The 15,595-nt window shown below is 39.2% G+C and overlaps 1 protein-coding gene across 5 annotated transcripts in view; it reads right to left on the bottom strand.

Moving 5' to 3' along the window:
- The window catches only part of mier1b (mesoderm induction early response 1b, transcriptional regulator), a 149,663-nt gene that overhangs the window by 80,732 nt on the left and 53,336 nt on the right, over positions 1-15,595 (bottom strand). For all 5 annotated transcript variants that reach the window (XM_048162542.1, XM_048162540.1, XM_048162539.1 and 2 more), the window contains exon 4: positions 9,593-9,781. In XM_048162542.1, the coding sequence (XP_048018499.1) occupies positions 9,593-9,781 (189 nt within the window). The remainder of the gene's footprint in view (positions 1-9,592; positions 9,782-15,595) is intronic.

The raw sequence follows: 15,595 nt of genomic DNA on the forward strand, positions 1-15,595 counted from the left end.
GTTTGTCCTACATCAGACCAGGTCAGCCTTCCTGGTGGCATTGGGGGTGACTTCGTTCCCCTCTAGTGACTGGCCGGGGCTCCTTTTTCGGTTCCCTGGCCACATTGCCTTTAAGGGACCACTTTTTCTCGGAAATGTTGGTCCCAGATGCCTTGAGCGGCCTCAGTAGGCTTTCTACGGAAGGACTCTTTTAGGCTCAGCCTAGGCTGTTGGCCATAGGGAATGCTGTCACTGACAGCCTGGTGTGACCCAATGGTGAGTTGCTAAGCATTTCCTTTTAAACTGCTCGACATTTTGTCAGTCGTATTATTTGGCATGCACTCTCCTTAAGCATGGCGTTGTGGGTATATCGTTCCCCAAAGCGTTCAAACGCAGAGCGAGTTCTCTTTCGAAAGGGAATGTCTCAGGTTACGTATGTAACCATAGTTCCCTGAGAACCAGGGAACGAGACTCTATATATGAGACCAGAGTATAGATTAAATATGGGCCTTGGAAAAGGCTAGCTGAGTTTATTGTGCTTTGACTACAGTAGGTAGTTCCAGTGTAGACAACAACCATACCTGTCACTTCTGCAGGCTGCATCTTACTCTGTCACTCTTTTCGTAGCTTTTGCTGGCTCTGAAACACTCACTTGGTATTTCTCCTGCTCTTTGTCTTGCAAAAAAAAATCACTCATCACTTAATAAAAGATTAAAAATGAAGGCCTGATTGTTTCAGGGGCCTTGTCACAGGTCTATTGACTTTGAATTTCTGTGTTACTTTTGCTATATTTTCACACTTAAAACCATGATTTGGTAATCCTCTTGTACTCTTCTGTGCTAAGAAATAAGTCTTCTGACAGTTCTCTCCCAAGTGCTTCCATTGTTGTCAGCATTAAGTCTGATAATGATTCAGTGGGCTATGTAACACTTAATTTTTAAGAAATTACTTCTCTTTATTACTCCTATTGGTCAGTGTTAGAGGAGCTCAGCTTAGTCTGACAGTTAGCCTGCCCCAGACCAGGCTAGTTTCCCAGCATAAGTTGCCAGAGTAACTGAGTTTGAACCAATTTAAGTTTGTTTTATGAAACAGAATTCGCTGACAACAAGTCTGACTAAGTAAAATAAGCCTGGCTTGTTTTCTAATCTTGTTTTATGAAACAGCCCTCTGGAGTGCAGAGTTTAGCTTCAAGCCTAATCAAACACACCTGAAGCAGCTAATCAGTGTCTTCAGGATTATTAATACTATAGACGTGTGAGTTTTTTTTTTTTTTTTTTCTTTTCAGGGTTGGAGCTATACTCTGCAGGACAGCGGCACTCCAGAACTGATGTTGCCTATCCGATCTATAATTTTGTTTTTAAAGCTATATTTAAAACATTAATCTTATAGTATTATGCAATTATGTAGTTATGTAAATAAACACAGTATGTATGTGAATAAATCACTCTCCTCTGTAACACAATCATAGTCAATGCAGAAATTATACATTCAGTTACCAGGTTACCTATGATCACTTAACAACAACAAGAAGTATATTAGCTACAGTAGCCTTAGCATATTAGCATCATGAACCAAGTAATATTTTAACACCAAATACCATATATTATGAACAAAGATTAACAATCATAACAAGTGTGCTCATCATAATTCTCACGAAGAATTAAGTTGACATTTGTGCTGGCTACTGTATACAGGCCACCAGGGCACCATAATGACTTTATCAAAGAATTTGCTGATTTTATATCAGAGTTAGTACTGGCTGCGGATAAAGTCCTTGTTGTTGGTGATTTTAATATCCATGTAGATAATAATAAAGACGCATTTGGATTGGCATTTGCAGACATTTTAAACTCTATTGGGAGTTAGACAACACGTGTCAGGACCCACTCATTGTCGTAATCATACCCTAGATCTAATACTGTCGCATGGAATTGATATTGATGCTGTTGAAATTCTACAGCAGAGCGATGATATATCAGATCATTATTTAGTCTCGTGTATAATACAATTAGCCAAGGCTACAAAACCACCACCCAGCCATAAATATTGTAGAACCATCACGTCTACCACTAAAGATTGCTTTATAAATAATCTCCCCGAGCAGTTTCATCGCCTTAGTATACCTGACAACTTAGAAGAACTTGATGCTGCAACAGAAACTATTGGCTCTCTCTTTTCCAGCACATTAGATGCAGTCGCTCCTTTACGTCTAAAGAAGATTAAGGAAACTAATCCAACGCCGTGGTATGATGAGCACACTCGGGCTCTAAAACGAGCTGTTAGAAAAGCTGAACGTAGTTGGAAGAAAACAAAACTAGAAGTTTTTCGCCTTTCGTGGAAAGAAAAAATGATTGAGTACAGAACGGCTATAAGAAATGCTAGATCTACTTATTTTTCAAATCTCTTAATAGAAAACAAACATAATCCTAGGTATTTATTTGACACAGTGGCTAAATTAACTAGAAACAGAGATTCAACTGCTGACGTTTCCATAGAGCACAGCAGTAATGACTTTATGAACTTCTTTACTTGCAAGATTGATAATATTAGAGAGTAAATTAAAAACATGCAACCGTCTACAGTTTCGCTTCAGACAGTGCACTGTAGTGTCCCTGAGGTAAAACTAGAATCATTCGCCGCTATAGGAGAGGAAGAATTATCTAAACTTATCAAATCATCAAAATCAACGACATGTATGTTAGACCCAATGCCGACTAAACTACTGAAAGAAATGCTTCCAGAGGTCGTAGGTCCACTTCTTGATATAATTAATTCATCCTTAACACTAGGATACGTGCCAAAAACCTTTAAGCAGGCTATTATTAAACCTCTTATTAAAAAACCTCAACTAGATCAGAGAGATTTAGTAAATTACAGGCCAATCTCGAATCTACCTTTTCTGTCAAAGATACTAGAAAAGGCAGTTTCAACACAACTGTGCTCCTTTTTAGAAATAAATGGAATCTGTGAGGATTTCCAGTCAGGATTTAGACCATACCATAGTACTGAGACTGCTCTCGTTAGAGTTACAAACGATCTACTCCTATCATCCGATCGTGGCTGTATTTCTCTATTAGTGTTATTAGATCTCAGTGCTGCTTTTGACACTATCGATCACAACATTCTTTTAAAAAGACTTGAAAACTATATTGGCATTAGTGGAATTGCTTTGGCATGGTTCAAATCGTACTTATCTGACCGTTATCAGTCTGTAGTAGTTAATGAAGAGATGTCGTATCGATCACAGGTTCAATATGGAGTACCACAAGGCTCAGTACTAGGACCGTTGCTTTTCACTCTGTACATGCTGCCCTTAGGAGAGATAATTAGGAAGCATGGTGTTAGTTTTCACTGCTACGCTGACGATACTCAGCTCTATATTTCCTCGCGCCCTGACGAAACCTACAAATTCACAAAACTAACAGAATGCATAGCTGACATTAAAAACTGGATGACAAGAAATTTCTTATTATTAAATTCAGAAAAAACTGATATCCTAATCTTTGGACCAAAAACTTCCTCACGAAAAAACCTTGAATACTCTCTAACACTTGACGGGTGCTCCATTAAACCTTCGTCCTCAGTTAGGAACTTGGGTGTGCTCTTCGATACCAATCTTTCATTTGAAAGTCATGTTTCTAGTATCTGTAAAACCGCCTTCTTCCATCTAAAAAATATATCTAAATTACGACATATGCTCTCAATGACAAATGCGGAACAGTTGGTTCATGCATTCATGACCTCAAGACTAGATTATTGTAACGCTCTACTGGGTGGTTGTTCTGCTCGGCTTTTAAACAGACTACAGTTGGTCCAAAATGCGGCAGCTAGAGTTCTTACTAGAACCAGAAAGTATGACCATATTAGCCCAGTTCTGTCAACATTACATTGGCTCCCTATTAAACATCATATAGATTTTAAAATCTTGCTACTTACTTATAAAGCTCTAAATGGTTTAGCTCCCCAGTACCTAAGTGAGCTCTTAATGCATTATAGTCCTTCACGTTTATTGCGATCTCAGAATTCAGGCCAGTTGATAATACCCAGAATATCAAAATCAACTGAAGGCGGCAGATCCTTTTCCTATTTAGCACCTAAACTCTGGAACAATCTTCCTAGCATTGTTCGGGAAGCAGACACACTCTGTCAGTTTAAATCTAGACTAAAAACACATCTCTTTGCTTTTGCATACACATAACACATTATCAATACATTAACATTTTTCAAATCCGTTAAATGATTGTTACGCTGCAATAATTAGGTCGGCCGGAACCGAGAACATTTCCTATAACACTAGATATACCTGTACATCAGAATAAGAATGGCATCTACGCTAATATCTGTCTCTCTGCTTATCCTGAGGTTTTCCGGGTGCTGGATCCAGGCCGTATCCAGATCAGATGGAGAACCTGTGTCTGGACCTGACTACAACGTAGCCCAGGAGACAATGGGCCTACAGATCCAGTTCTGGCTGCATCTATAATTCAGATTTTTAATCCCCGTATCCGCTTACATATATTTATATATAATCTATTTTTAATCTCTATAATAAAAATGTATAATTCAGATTTTGATCTCCATATCCATTTACATATATTATATATATCTTCCAAGCGGTTTTTTCCCTCCTAGGACTTTTTTCCCAGTGTTAGCACGCTGGGTTTTTCTCCTAGGGGTTTTTTTCCACCCCTGGGAGTCAGCCGACATTGGCTTAATGTAGCACCATCTTGTATATGTTACATATTACCACGCTTGTTTGTACAGCTTATTTTTAACCACTTCCCTTTTTTCTGTGATTCTAATATGTAAAGCTGCTTTGAAACAATTACCAATTGTAAAAGCGCTATATAAATAAATTTGACTTTGACTTTGACGAAAACATAGATGAGGAGAATCCTAATTTTGAGACATCCTGGTCAGAATGAGATTCTTAGTGTTTTCTCTTATGTTGTCTCTCAACCACAAGGAGGTACATTACCTTTCAAAAATGGCAATTTATAATGGCCCCGCCCCCCACTTGAATGATAAGGTAAAGGTTTGGTGGTTCTCTGCAGTGGGTTCTAGTCTCAGAAACCCTCATTAGATGAACTCACACATTAGACACGTCTCTTGTAGACAGCTACAGACCTGTTTCTCTCCTACCATTTATGGGAAAAACACTTGAACGAGTTGTTTTCAACCAGGTGTCATCTTTCCTCTCACAGAGCAACCAATTGGATGTCAATCAATCTGGTTTCAAGAGTGGCCACTCGACTGAGACTGCACTGCTGTCGGTCACTGAATCCCTGCGGATTGCAAAGGTTGATTCCAAATCATCAGTTCTCATTCTGCTCAATCTATCTGCTGCCTTTGACACGGTGAATCATCAGATCCTCCTGTCCACCCTCTCATCACTGGGCATCACAGGTACTCCACTTCTCTGGTTTGAATCCTATCTCACAGGAAGGTCTTTCAGGGTTGCCTGGAGAGGGGAGGTATCCAAAGCTCATCAACTGACCACGGGTGTTCCTCAAGGTTCAATTCTTGGACTCCTCCTCTTCTCCATTTACACTACATCACTTGGTCCCATTATTCAGGCACATGGTTTCTCCTACCATTGCTATGCTGATGACACACAACTCTTCCTTTCATTCCAACCAGATGATCCCACAGTAGCTGCACGAATCTCAAGCTGTCTGGCGGACATCTCGGCATGGATGAAAGAACATCATCTACAGCTCAACCTGGCTAAGACTGAGCTTCTCGTCTTCCCTGCCAATCCGACTCTAAATCACGATTTCAGCATCCAGCTAGGCACATCCTCAATTACCCCATCAAATTCGTCCAGAAATCTTGGAGTAATCCTCGATGATCAACTGACCATCAAAGACCACATTGCAAAGACAGCTCGGTCATGCAGATTTGCACTATACAACATCAGGAAAATCAGGCCCTTTCTAACAGAACATGCAACACAACTTCTGGTCCAGGCCCTGGTCATTTCTAGGCTTGATTACTGCAATGCACTTCTGGCTAGATTGCCATCATGCACAATCAAGCCTCTACAAATGATTCAGAACGCTGCAGCACGTCTCGTCTTCAACGAGCCTAAAAGAGCCAACGTCACGCCTCTCTTCATCTCTCTTCACTGGCTACCACTTGCTGCTTGCATCAAATTCAAGGCGTTGACACTTGCTTACAGATCTACCACAGGCTCAGCACCCTACTACTTCCACTCACTCTTACGAGTCTACACTCCTACCAGAAACCTGTGCTCAGTAAAGGAGTCTCTGGAGTCTGAGGCTGATTTGGGGCTTGGAGAAGTTTTGACATGCCCTGACATTTGTGCTTTTTTCAGTTGTTCATAAACATATAAATGACAAAAGTGTCATTACACTGTATTCAGCACAAACTAGGCTACAATAATATGTGAGGAACATGTATGTACATGTTTGTATTTTTGAAGGAATAATGTTTATGCGTGGTTACTGAAAAAACAAAAAACTTAAGTCACTGAATTAAGGCCAAAAAAAGTATATTAAATCTGTGTTCACAAGACTTCTGGGTATTGGAGGTTGTAGACTAGAGTTTTTGCTTCAGAATTATGTAATAATTATGCTGCCTACTCCTTCATATAAAACAATATATTGATTTAGTTTTTGTAAGACACTTTTTGTCAAGAAACACAGTATGCGTGGAGGCGTGAATCATCATGAATAATGGGCCATTTACACCTGAGAAGACAAAAGAATCACATAATAATGACCTGAAATTACTTGCATATTAATGAGGCCTTTCAGTCAGGTAGGCTGTGAAAAAAAAACCTCTGTAATAATGTCTCAGCTCATCATAAACAGCAATACTGTGAAATATTATTACAATTTAAAATAATGGTATTCTATTACATTCTTTAAAATAAAATGTATTTCTGTGATGCAAAGTGTCTGAACAATTATGTTACCTCTATGGCATTTCATATAGGCTTTTAGCTTAAAAGCATGCACATTTGGAGAAATATTGATGGATTCTTATATATTTATGTCAATTTTCTATACTGAGAAGTAATATTTATTGTCATCACTATGAGTGCTGGATACTGTTTTTTCAATTCATACTTGCAGCCGGAGGGCGCTCTCTGTACACCTTTAATCCACAAATTATTCAAAAGAAGAAGAGGACATTTCAGGAATGGTATTTTCAATTCATACTTGCAGCCGGAGGGCGCTCTCTGTACACCTTTAGGCCACAAATTCATATAAAGAAGAAAAGGAACTAGGAACTAACGGCATGTCTTCTAGAGATCGCTAACCATGGCTTTAACATCCAAATAAACACTTTTCAAGACAATAAATACACGATTGAGACGATGAATGCATGTATTGCCTCAGAATTTGCGTCTGAATAGCGCTGGCTCCGTGGGCGTGGCCGCATTAGCGGGTAATGAGCTGAATCACAGACTTCTGACATGGCTCTCTTTTCATACAGATTACATAAACACAGAATGTAGCCCCTATTGTAATTGTACGTTTTCTTATTAGGTGCCAAGCACCGAAGGTGCTGTAGCCCCTATTGTATCTGTTAGTATTCTTACTTTTTATTATTAGGGGCCAAGCCCCAAATGGGCTGTAGCCCCTACTGTAATTGTACGTTTTCTTATTATTATTATTAGGGGCCAAGCACCGAAGGTGCTGTAGCCCCTATTGTATCTGTTAGTATTCTTACTTATTAGGGGCCAAGCACCGAAGGTGCGGTAGCCCCTCTTGTATCCGTTAGTATTCTTATTAGGGGCCAAGCACCGAAGGTGCTGTAGCCCCTATTGTATCTGTTAGTATTCTTCCATATATAATTTGGCACATAATTTGGCACAGTTGTAGAGATGCTCATGAAAAGTGATTGGACCAAATTTGGAGTCTTTAGAACCAACTCTATAAAACCTGACATCTCAACGTTTCTTTAGACATAAGTGTCTTTTTTTTGTCATTAGTATTCATAAGTTACAGTTCATTTTCTGAGAACTATCAGATTGGACTTCGTTCAGAGGGAGAGGAGAGATCACGCATCATGTTAGTTTTCTTTATTTTACAAAAAGCACAACATTGTGTTTTTACTCTGAGTGTACACGAATAAAAGAAGACATTCTATAGTTTCAATTGATATGTTACTTATGTCTCTATGACAAGAAATGACGGAGTATTTTAAGTCTGTTTTGCTGCAATGTAAAAAAAATCCTGCAAAACGCGCCGGCGCGTTTTCGGACCTCAGGGAGTTAAAGAGCTATTTGAGTAGTCAATGAAGAAACAAAGTACTTGATACATAAAAATTTGAAAATAAAATTATATTCTGGAGGTTTTTAATTGCTGGGGTCAAATTGACCCCACTGGTAAACCAGCGTCGCTGGTTTTTGAGGATAATAGGAGGGATATTTTTACCTGTTGTAACAATCCAGTTAATATACAGGATACACTAAATAAGTGGAACGACTGTGCCTCTTAAGCAGTACAAAAAAAACAAAAAAAAACAAACAAGAGACAAATGTTTGTCAATAAACCCAAGTGTATTTACAATTCAAATCATGTACACACAAAAACAATGTTAAGAAATACCAAGCGAAAAATGTAGGTGTGTGTGTGTGTGAGAAAAGTCTTGAGTCCAGCGCGTAAAAAAAAGTTAGAGATAGGATCAGTCTCACCGGGAATATAGCAAGTCCGAGAGCAGTATCCTTCAGGTGCAGTCCAACTGTTTAAAGTCCTAGGGTGAGTAATCCTTGCAAAAAAAGGCAATATACTCCACAAAGAAACAGTGAAAAATCAACTCTTCAAAAAACAGTCGGGATGAGAAGGAGATGAAAGAAACAAATTATATTTTTGAATGAAAACGCACGCTGTGAAACACCGACATGCAGGTTCCTTATATAGGAAAAAAACATTGTAAACATCCCGCAAGGATGACGTAATGCCACATGACGACGGAGCACAAGCAGAATCTTGCAGGAATATAAATTGGGTCAAACACAGACAACACAAAGGGAGAAAAACAGTACACAGGGGAAAGCTATAACCATATAATAGTCAATGCATTATTATTGGCAATTGATACCATAAAAAAGCTTCCCCTTATGTGGCAACGCTACAATGTGTTTTTTAAATTTTTGATTCACGCTTATTATTTTTTGATCCGTGATCGCAATACTTTAGGTAAGAATTTAATCCCATAGTCCTGAAGCTCTACACACAGTCATCTTCATTAAAAGTAGTGAGACTAAATTATCGTACCAGCGCTGGTGCCCCTCTCTCCAGTTGCGGTCTTTGATCTTGAAATTAGCTGATGATGAATAAAATGCAGCTTATATCTGTTGCTTAACTATCCAGCCAGTAAAAATGCATTAAGTGACCAGGTGTAAACAGGTCCTTAGAGATCAGATTCACAAATAGTAATTTCTAGCCCAACTTTTCTATGAAGTGTTCAGACATAGAAATCAGGTCTACAAGTTTTTCAGGACTGTGGGAACCCAGTTAGATTGAAATTCAAGTTGTTTTTGCTGTGTATGCATCCTGAGCTCAACAACAATATTATAATATTACTAAACACTGACATCTGAGTGATATGTAAAATCGGATATTCTTATGGGACAGACCTTGCTCTTCTTCAGTTCTCCAGTGCTTCTGCTGCTTTCATCATTATCCATATCCTCTCCTTCATCATCATCTTCCTCCTCATCTCCATCCGCATCCTCTTCCTCATCTTCCTCCTCCTCTTCCTCAGGTGATCCTCTGCCTCCATAACCATAGAGGCTCAAGAGCTCCTGAATGGGCATTTCTCCCTCCTGCAGTTCACAGAGTGATCACAAATGATGACCTTTATTTATAGCACTTTATACAATATGGTTTCGAATCAACTTCACAGTAATTAACAGGAAAACAACGATCAATGATGCAAACTTAATCAAATGAGGGAAAAATTCTGCTGTAAAGCAACTCTACAGAAGCCAATACGGTCAATATTAAGTTCAATGTTGGTTGAGCTCAGTTCAATAACTGTGTAAAGTTCATCAGTTATGGATCTGTGATGTTTATAGTTTTTAATTTGTCCAAATACTATTGCTTGGCATTTAGTTTTTCCGGGTAGGGTCCCTTCTATTTTTATTTCTCCCTCAAGATTTCAATGATTTAAACAAACAAAACAAGCGATAAGAAGGTATCAGTATCAATTTTAGTATTATCAGCAGCAGCAGCAGCAGCAGCGAGTGATCCTCACAATATGGCTCCGCCGTCCAAGCATGCAACGTGGTGTGACATATCTTCACATTCTCTATCAACCTTATTTTTTAATGTTAGACCGGGCACGACCATTGTAACTTGAATGTGTTGAGGCTTTCGGTCTCATCCACTTCCAGTTATTTTAGCTGTACAAAGACAGTCCATTATGCTGCTTGATATTTCAAACTGTTACTTATCATTAGGGGCCAAGCACCGAAGGTGCAGTAGCCCCTATTGTATCTGTTAGTTTTATTATTATTATTATTATTAGGGGCCAAGCACCAAAGGTGCTGTAGCCCCTCTTGTATCCGTTAGTTTTATTAGGGGCCAAGCACCGAAGGTGCTGTAGCCCCTATTGTATCTGTTAGTATTCTTAATTATTATTATTATTAGGGGCCAAGCACCAAAGGTGCTGTAGCCCCTATTGTATCTGTTAGTATTCTTAACTATTAGGGGCCAAGCCCCGAAGGGGCTGTAGCGCCTATTGTAATTGTACGTTTTCTTATTATTAGGGGCCAAGCACCGAAGGTGCTGAATCCCCTATTGTAATTGTTAGTTTTTAGGGGCCAAGCACCGAAGGTGCTGTAGCCCCTATTGTAATTGTTAGTTTTATTATTATTAGGGGCCAAGCCCCGAAGGGGCTGTAGCCCTATTGTAATTGTACGTTTTCTTATTAGGGGCCAAGCACCGAAGGTGCTGTAGCCCCTATTGTATCTGTTAGTATTCTTACTTATTATTATTAGGGGCCAAGCCCCGAAGGGGCTGTAGCCCCTACTGTAATTGTACGTTTTCTTATTATTATTATTAGGGGCCAAGCACCGAAGGTGCTGTAGCCCCTATTGTATCTGTTAGTATTCTTACTTATTAGGGGCCAAGCACCGAAGGTGCGGTAGCCCCTCTTGTATCCGTTAGTATTCTTATTAGGGGCCAAGCACCGAAGGTGCTGTAGCACCTATTGTATCTGTTAGTATTCTTCCATATATAATTTGGCACATAATTTGGCACAGTTGTAGAGATGCTCATGAAAAGTGATTGGACCAAATTTGGAGTCTTTAGAACCAACTCTATAGCAACTCCATTTGCTCTAGAAAAATTTAATATAGTACATCTGATTTGTCTTGTCATGCTGATGCTATTCAACTTCTTACATTAAGTCTTCGCCCATTACAGTAGCGGCCATTTTGAAAAGTACAGTATTCGGTTTTTTCGCTACTCCTTCTTCAAAATTTGTCCAATTTCGTCCAAATTTTGATCACATGATGCTGTTTGATGTTCTGCTCTGCTTGGTGTGCTGCTCTGTTTGATGTGCTGTTCTGCTTACAGTGTTGCTCTGCTTGAAATGCTGCTCTGCTTGCTGTGTTGCTCTGTTTGCGGTGCCTTCGGTGCTTGGCCCCACATTGCTGCTTGCAGCTATATTTAGGGGCCAAGCACCGAAGGTGCTGAAGCCCCTATTGTAATTGTTAGTTTTATTATTATTATTAGGGGCCAAGCACCGAAGGTGCTGTAGCCCGTATTATAATTGTTAGTTTTATTAGGGGCCAAGCACCGAAGGTGCTGTAGCCCCTATTGTATCTGTTAGTTTTATTAGGGGCCAAGCACCGAAGGTGCTGTAGCCCCTATTGTATCTGTCAGTATTCTTCCATATTATTAGGGGCCAAGCACCGAAGGTGCTGAAGCCCCTATTGTAATTGTTAGTTTTATTATTAGGGGGCAAGCACCGAAGGTGCTGTAGCCCCTATTGTAATTGTTAGTTTTATTAGGGGCCAAGCACAGAAGGTGCTGAAGCCCCTATTGTAATTGTCAGTTTTATTATTATTATTAGGGGCCAAGCACCGAAGGTGCTGTAGCCCCTCTTGTATCCGTTAGTATTCTTATTAGGGGCTAAGCACCGAAGGTGCTATAGCCCCTATTGTATCTGTTAGTTTTATTATTATTATTATTATTATTATTATTAGGGGCTAAGCACCGAAGGTGCTATAGCCCCTATTGTATCCGTTAGTTTTATTAGGGGCTAAGCACCGAAGGTGCTATAGCCCCTATTGTAATTGTTAGTTTTATTATTAGGGGCCAAGCCCCGAAGGGGCTATAGCCCCTATTGTAATTGTACGTTTTCTTATTAGGGGCTAAGCACCGAAGGTGCTATAGCCCCTATTGTATCCGTTAGTTTTATTAGGGGCCTAGCCCCTATTGTAATTGTACGTTTTCCCTTTTATTATTATTATTCTTCCTCCCGAATGGGAGTCTATGGCAGCCCTATCAACGGAACATGAGAAAATGATGAAATTTGGCACACTTGTAGTGATGGTCATGTCTAGAAATCTGACCAATTTTGGAGTCTCTAGGACCAACTCTATAGCGCCACCACCAGTTCAAAAATTCAACATTCTAAAGTTTATAACTTTTGAACCATTTGCTCTAGAAAAATACAATTTAGTACATCTGATTCGTCTCTTCATGCTGATTCTATTCAAATTCTTACATTAAGTCTCCGCCCATTACAGTAGCGGCCATTTTGAAAAGTACAGTATTCCGTTTTTTCGCTACTCCTCCTTCAAAATTTGTCCAATTTTGTCCAAACTTTGATCAGGTGATCTTTGGTCTGAGCCGCACAGAAATGACTGAACAGATTTTTTTTATTCATCTTTGTTCAAAAGTTATGATGTCACGAAGTTAACGAGGTTGACCCAAAATTGCTATAGAGGCTGTATCTCGGCCAAACTTTGAGCAATCAAAACTAAAATTGGTACACTTGATCAAGACCATGATCTGAGGTTCCATGCCAAATTTGGGAACAGCGCCACCTACAGGTCATGAGATCTGAAAAATGGCTATTTTGGCCAATAACTTTTGAACACTTTATTAGAAAATCAAGATCTTGGTGTCTATGGATTCCCTGTGCCATGCCGAATCCGAGGATATCGAATTCGTCAACATCGGATGAACCACGTGTCCGCCATTTTGAATTTTGTCATAAATTGCAATAACTTTTAAACAATTTGACATATCTTCACACAAATTGGTATGTATGACCTTTAGAAGGTCCTGAAGGTACCTGAGAAGTTTCAACACAGCGCCACCTACTGTTCCACAGATGTAATGATTATTGCAAAACCACTTATAACTTTTGAAAACACTTTCCAAAATGTGTATGCTTTATGTCGTTTTATTCCCTGGCTTATGCCGATTCCGACGATGTGTCATTTGTCATTTTCCTTAAATGTACCTGTCCGCCATATTGAAATAAATGGAAAACAGTTTTTTCGCTACTCCTCCTACAATTTTTGTCCAATTTTGTCCAAAATCAGCTCAGGTGATCTTTGGACCGAGCCGCACAGAAATGACTGAATGGATTTTTGATATTCGCTACCATTCCCAAGATATTCATCTCTGAATGTGACCTTGCTTGTGTTTGTTGTCTTATGCTAGTTAGCTTAGCATGCTAATTGCTTAGCATGCTAACCAGTTGTCATTCTCTTTAATGTGGCTCTTCAGTTATCAAGTTAACCATGAGCTTCATTAGCATTAAGTTAGCTTAGCATGCTAATATGGTTAGCATGCTAAGTAATGCTTTTTTTGTGAATTCTTTGTTAGACTAAAAGGTTTCTTCCACAGTCTGTTGAATGTGCATCCTCAAGTAGCTCAATGTGTAAAGCCAGTTATCTGAAGAGCCCTGTATCCGAAGTTAGTGGGTTCGAATCCCAGGTGGAGCGGTTTTATAAAATAGTGTGTTTTGATTCCTTTACTGCCTCTTGGATTAGAAATAAATGCTTTTTGTTTCATGCTGTGTTCATTTTCATCTAAGCTTATGTACATTCTGAGTTCATTCTTGCCCTTAATTCTGAACCAGCTGTTTCATGTTTGTTCATTTTCTGCTGTTTTTCCTCTTCCTGCTCTGTATTGCACTACAGCATGATGAGCTGCAGAATGATCTAAAGTGCAGCTTTATAAGAATTCTTCATTTTGAGTTCATTTTCACATGAACTAATAAACTTCGGCAGGTGTGGAAACATTCACTTGCACAGTGGTGCAATGAGATGAGAAATGGACCTTGGACCCGGAGGTCGTGGATTCGAATCTCGTGTGGGGTTCCTTTATACAATTGTGTGTAATGAGTCATTTTGATACCTTTTTTATCCAAATAAGGATTGTGCTAATCTTTATTCCTCTTCAATGAGATACAAGTATTTTAGTTCATTCCGTGTTCGTTCTCTGAACTTCTATTGATTTTCATTTCATTTCCACCTGTCCTTCTGAACCAGATGTTTTGCATGTACATTCAATTTCTGCTGTTTTTGCTCTTCCTGCTCCGTATTGCGCTACTGCCCCTACTGGGGCTTGGCCCCGAATTGCTGCTTGCAGCTATATTTATTATTATTATTATTCCTCCCCAATGGGAGTCTATGGTAGCCCTATCAACGGAACATGAGAAAATGATGAAATTTGGCACACTTGTAGTGATGGCCATGTCTAGAAATCTGACCAATTTTGGAGTCTCTAGGACCAACTCTATAGCGCCACCACCAGTTCAAAAATTCAACATTCTAAAGGTTATAACATTTGAACCATTTGATCTAGAAAAATGTAATTTAGTACATCTGATTTGGCTCTTCATGCTGATACTATTCAACGTATTACATTAAGTCTCCGCCCATTACAGTAGCAGCCATTTTGAAAAGTACAGTAATCCGTTTTTTCGCTACTCCTCCTCCAAATTTTGTCCAATTTTGTCCAAACTTTGATCAGATGATCTTTGGTCTGAGCTGCACAGAAATGACTGAACAGATTTTTTGTATTCATCTTTGTTCAAAAGTTATGTTGTCATGAAGTTAACGAGGTTGACCCGAAATTGCTATAGAGGCTGTATCTCGGCCAAACTTTGAGCAATCGAAACAAAAATTGGTACACTTGATCAATACCATGATCTGAGGTTACATGCCAAATTTGGGAACAGCGCCACCTACAGTTCATGAGATCTGAAAAATGGCTATATTGGCCAACAACTTTTGAACAGTTTGTCAGAAAATCAAGATCTTGGTGTCTATGGATTCCTTAGGCCATGCCGAATCCGAGGATATCGATTTTGTTAACATAAAATGATACACATGTCCGCCATTTTGAATTTTGTCATAAATTGCAATATCTTTTAAACAATTTGACATATCTTCACCAAAATTGGTATGTATGACCTTTAGAAGGTCCTGAAGGTACCTGAGAAGTTTCAACACAGCGCCACCAACTGTTCCACAGATGTAATGTTTTTTGCAAAAACACTTATAACTTTTGAAAACATTTTCCAAAATGTGTATGCTTTATGTCATTTTATTCCCTGGCTAACGCCAATTCCAATGATGTGTCATTTGTAATTTTCCTTAAATGTCCCT

This window comes from Megalobrama amblycephala, linkage group LG17 (assembly GCF_018812025.1).
Source record: "Megalobrama amblycephala isolate DHTTF-2021 linkage group LG17, ASM1881202v1, whole genome shotgun sequence".
In the NCBI taxonomy this organism is placed as follows: domain Eukaryota; kingdom Metazoa; phylum Chordata; class Actinopteri; order Cypriniformes; family Xenocyprididae; genus Megalobrama; species Megalobrama amblycephala.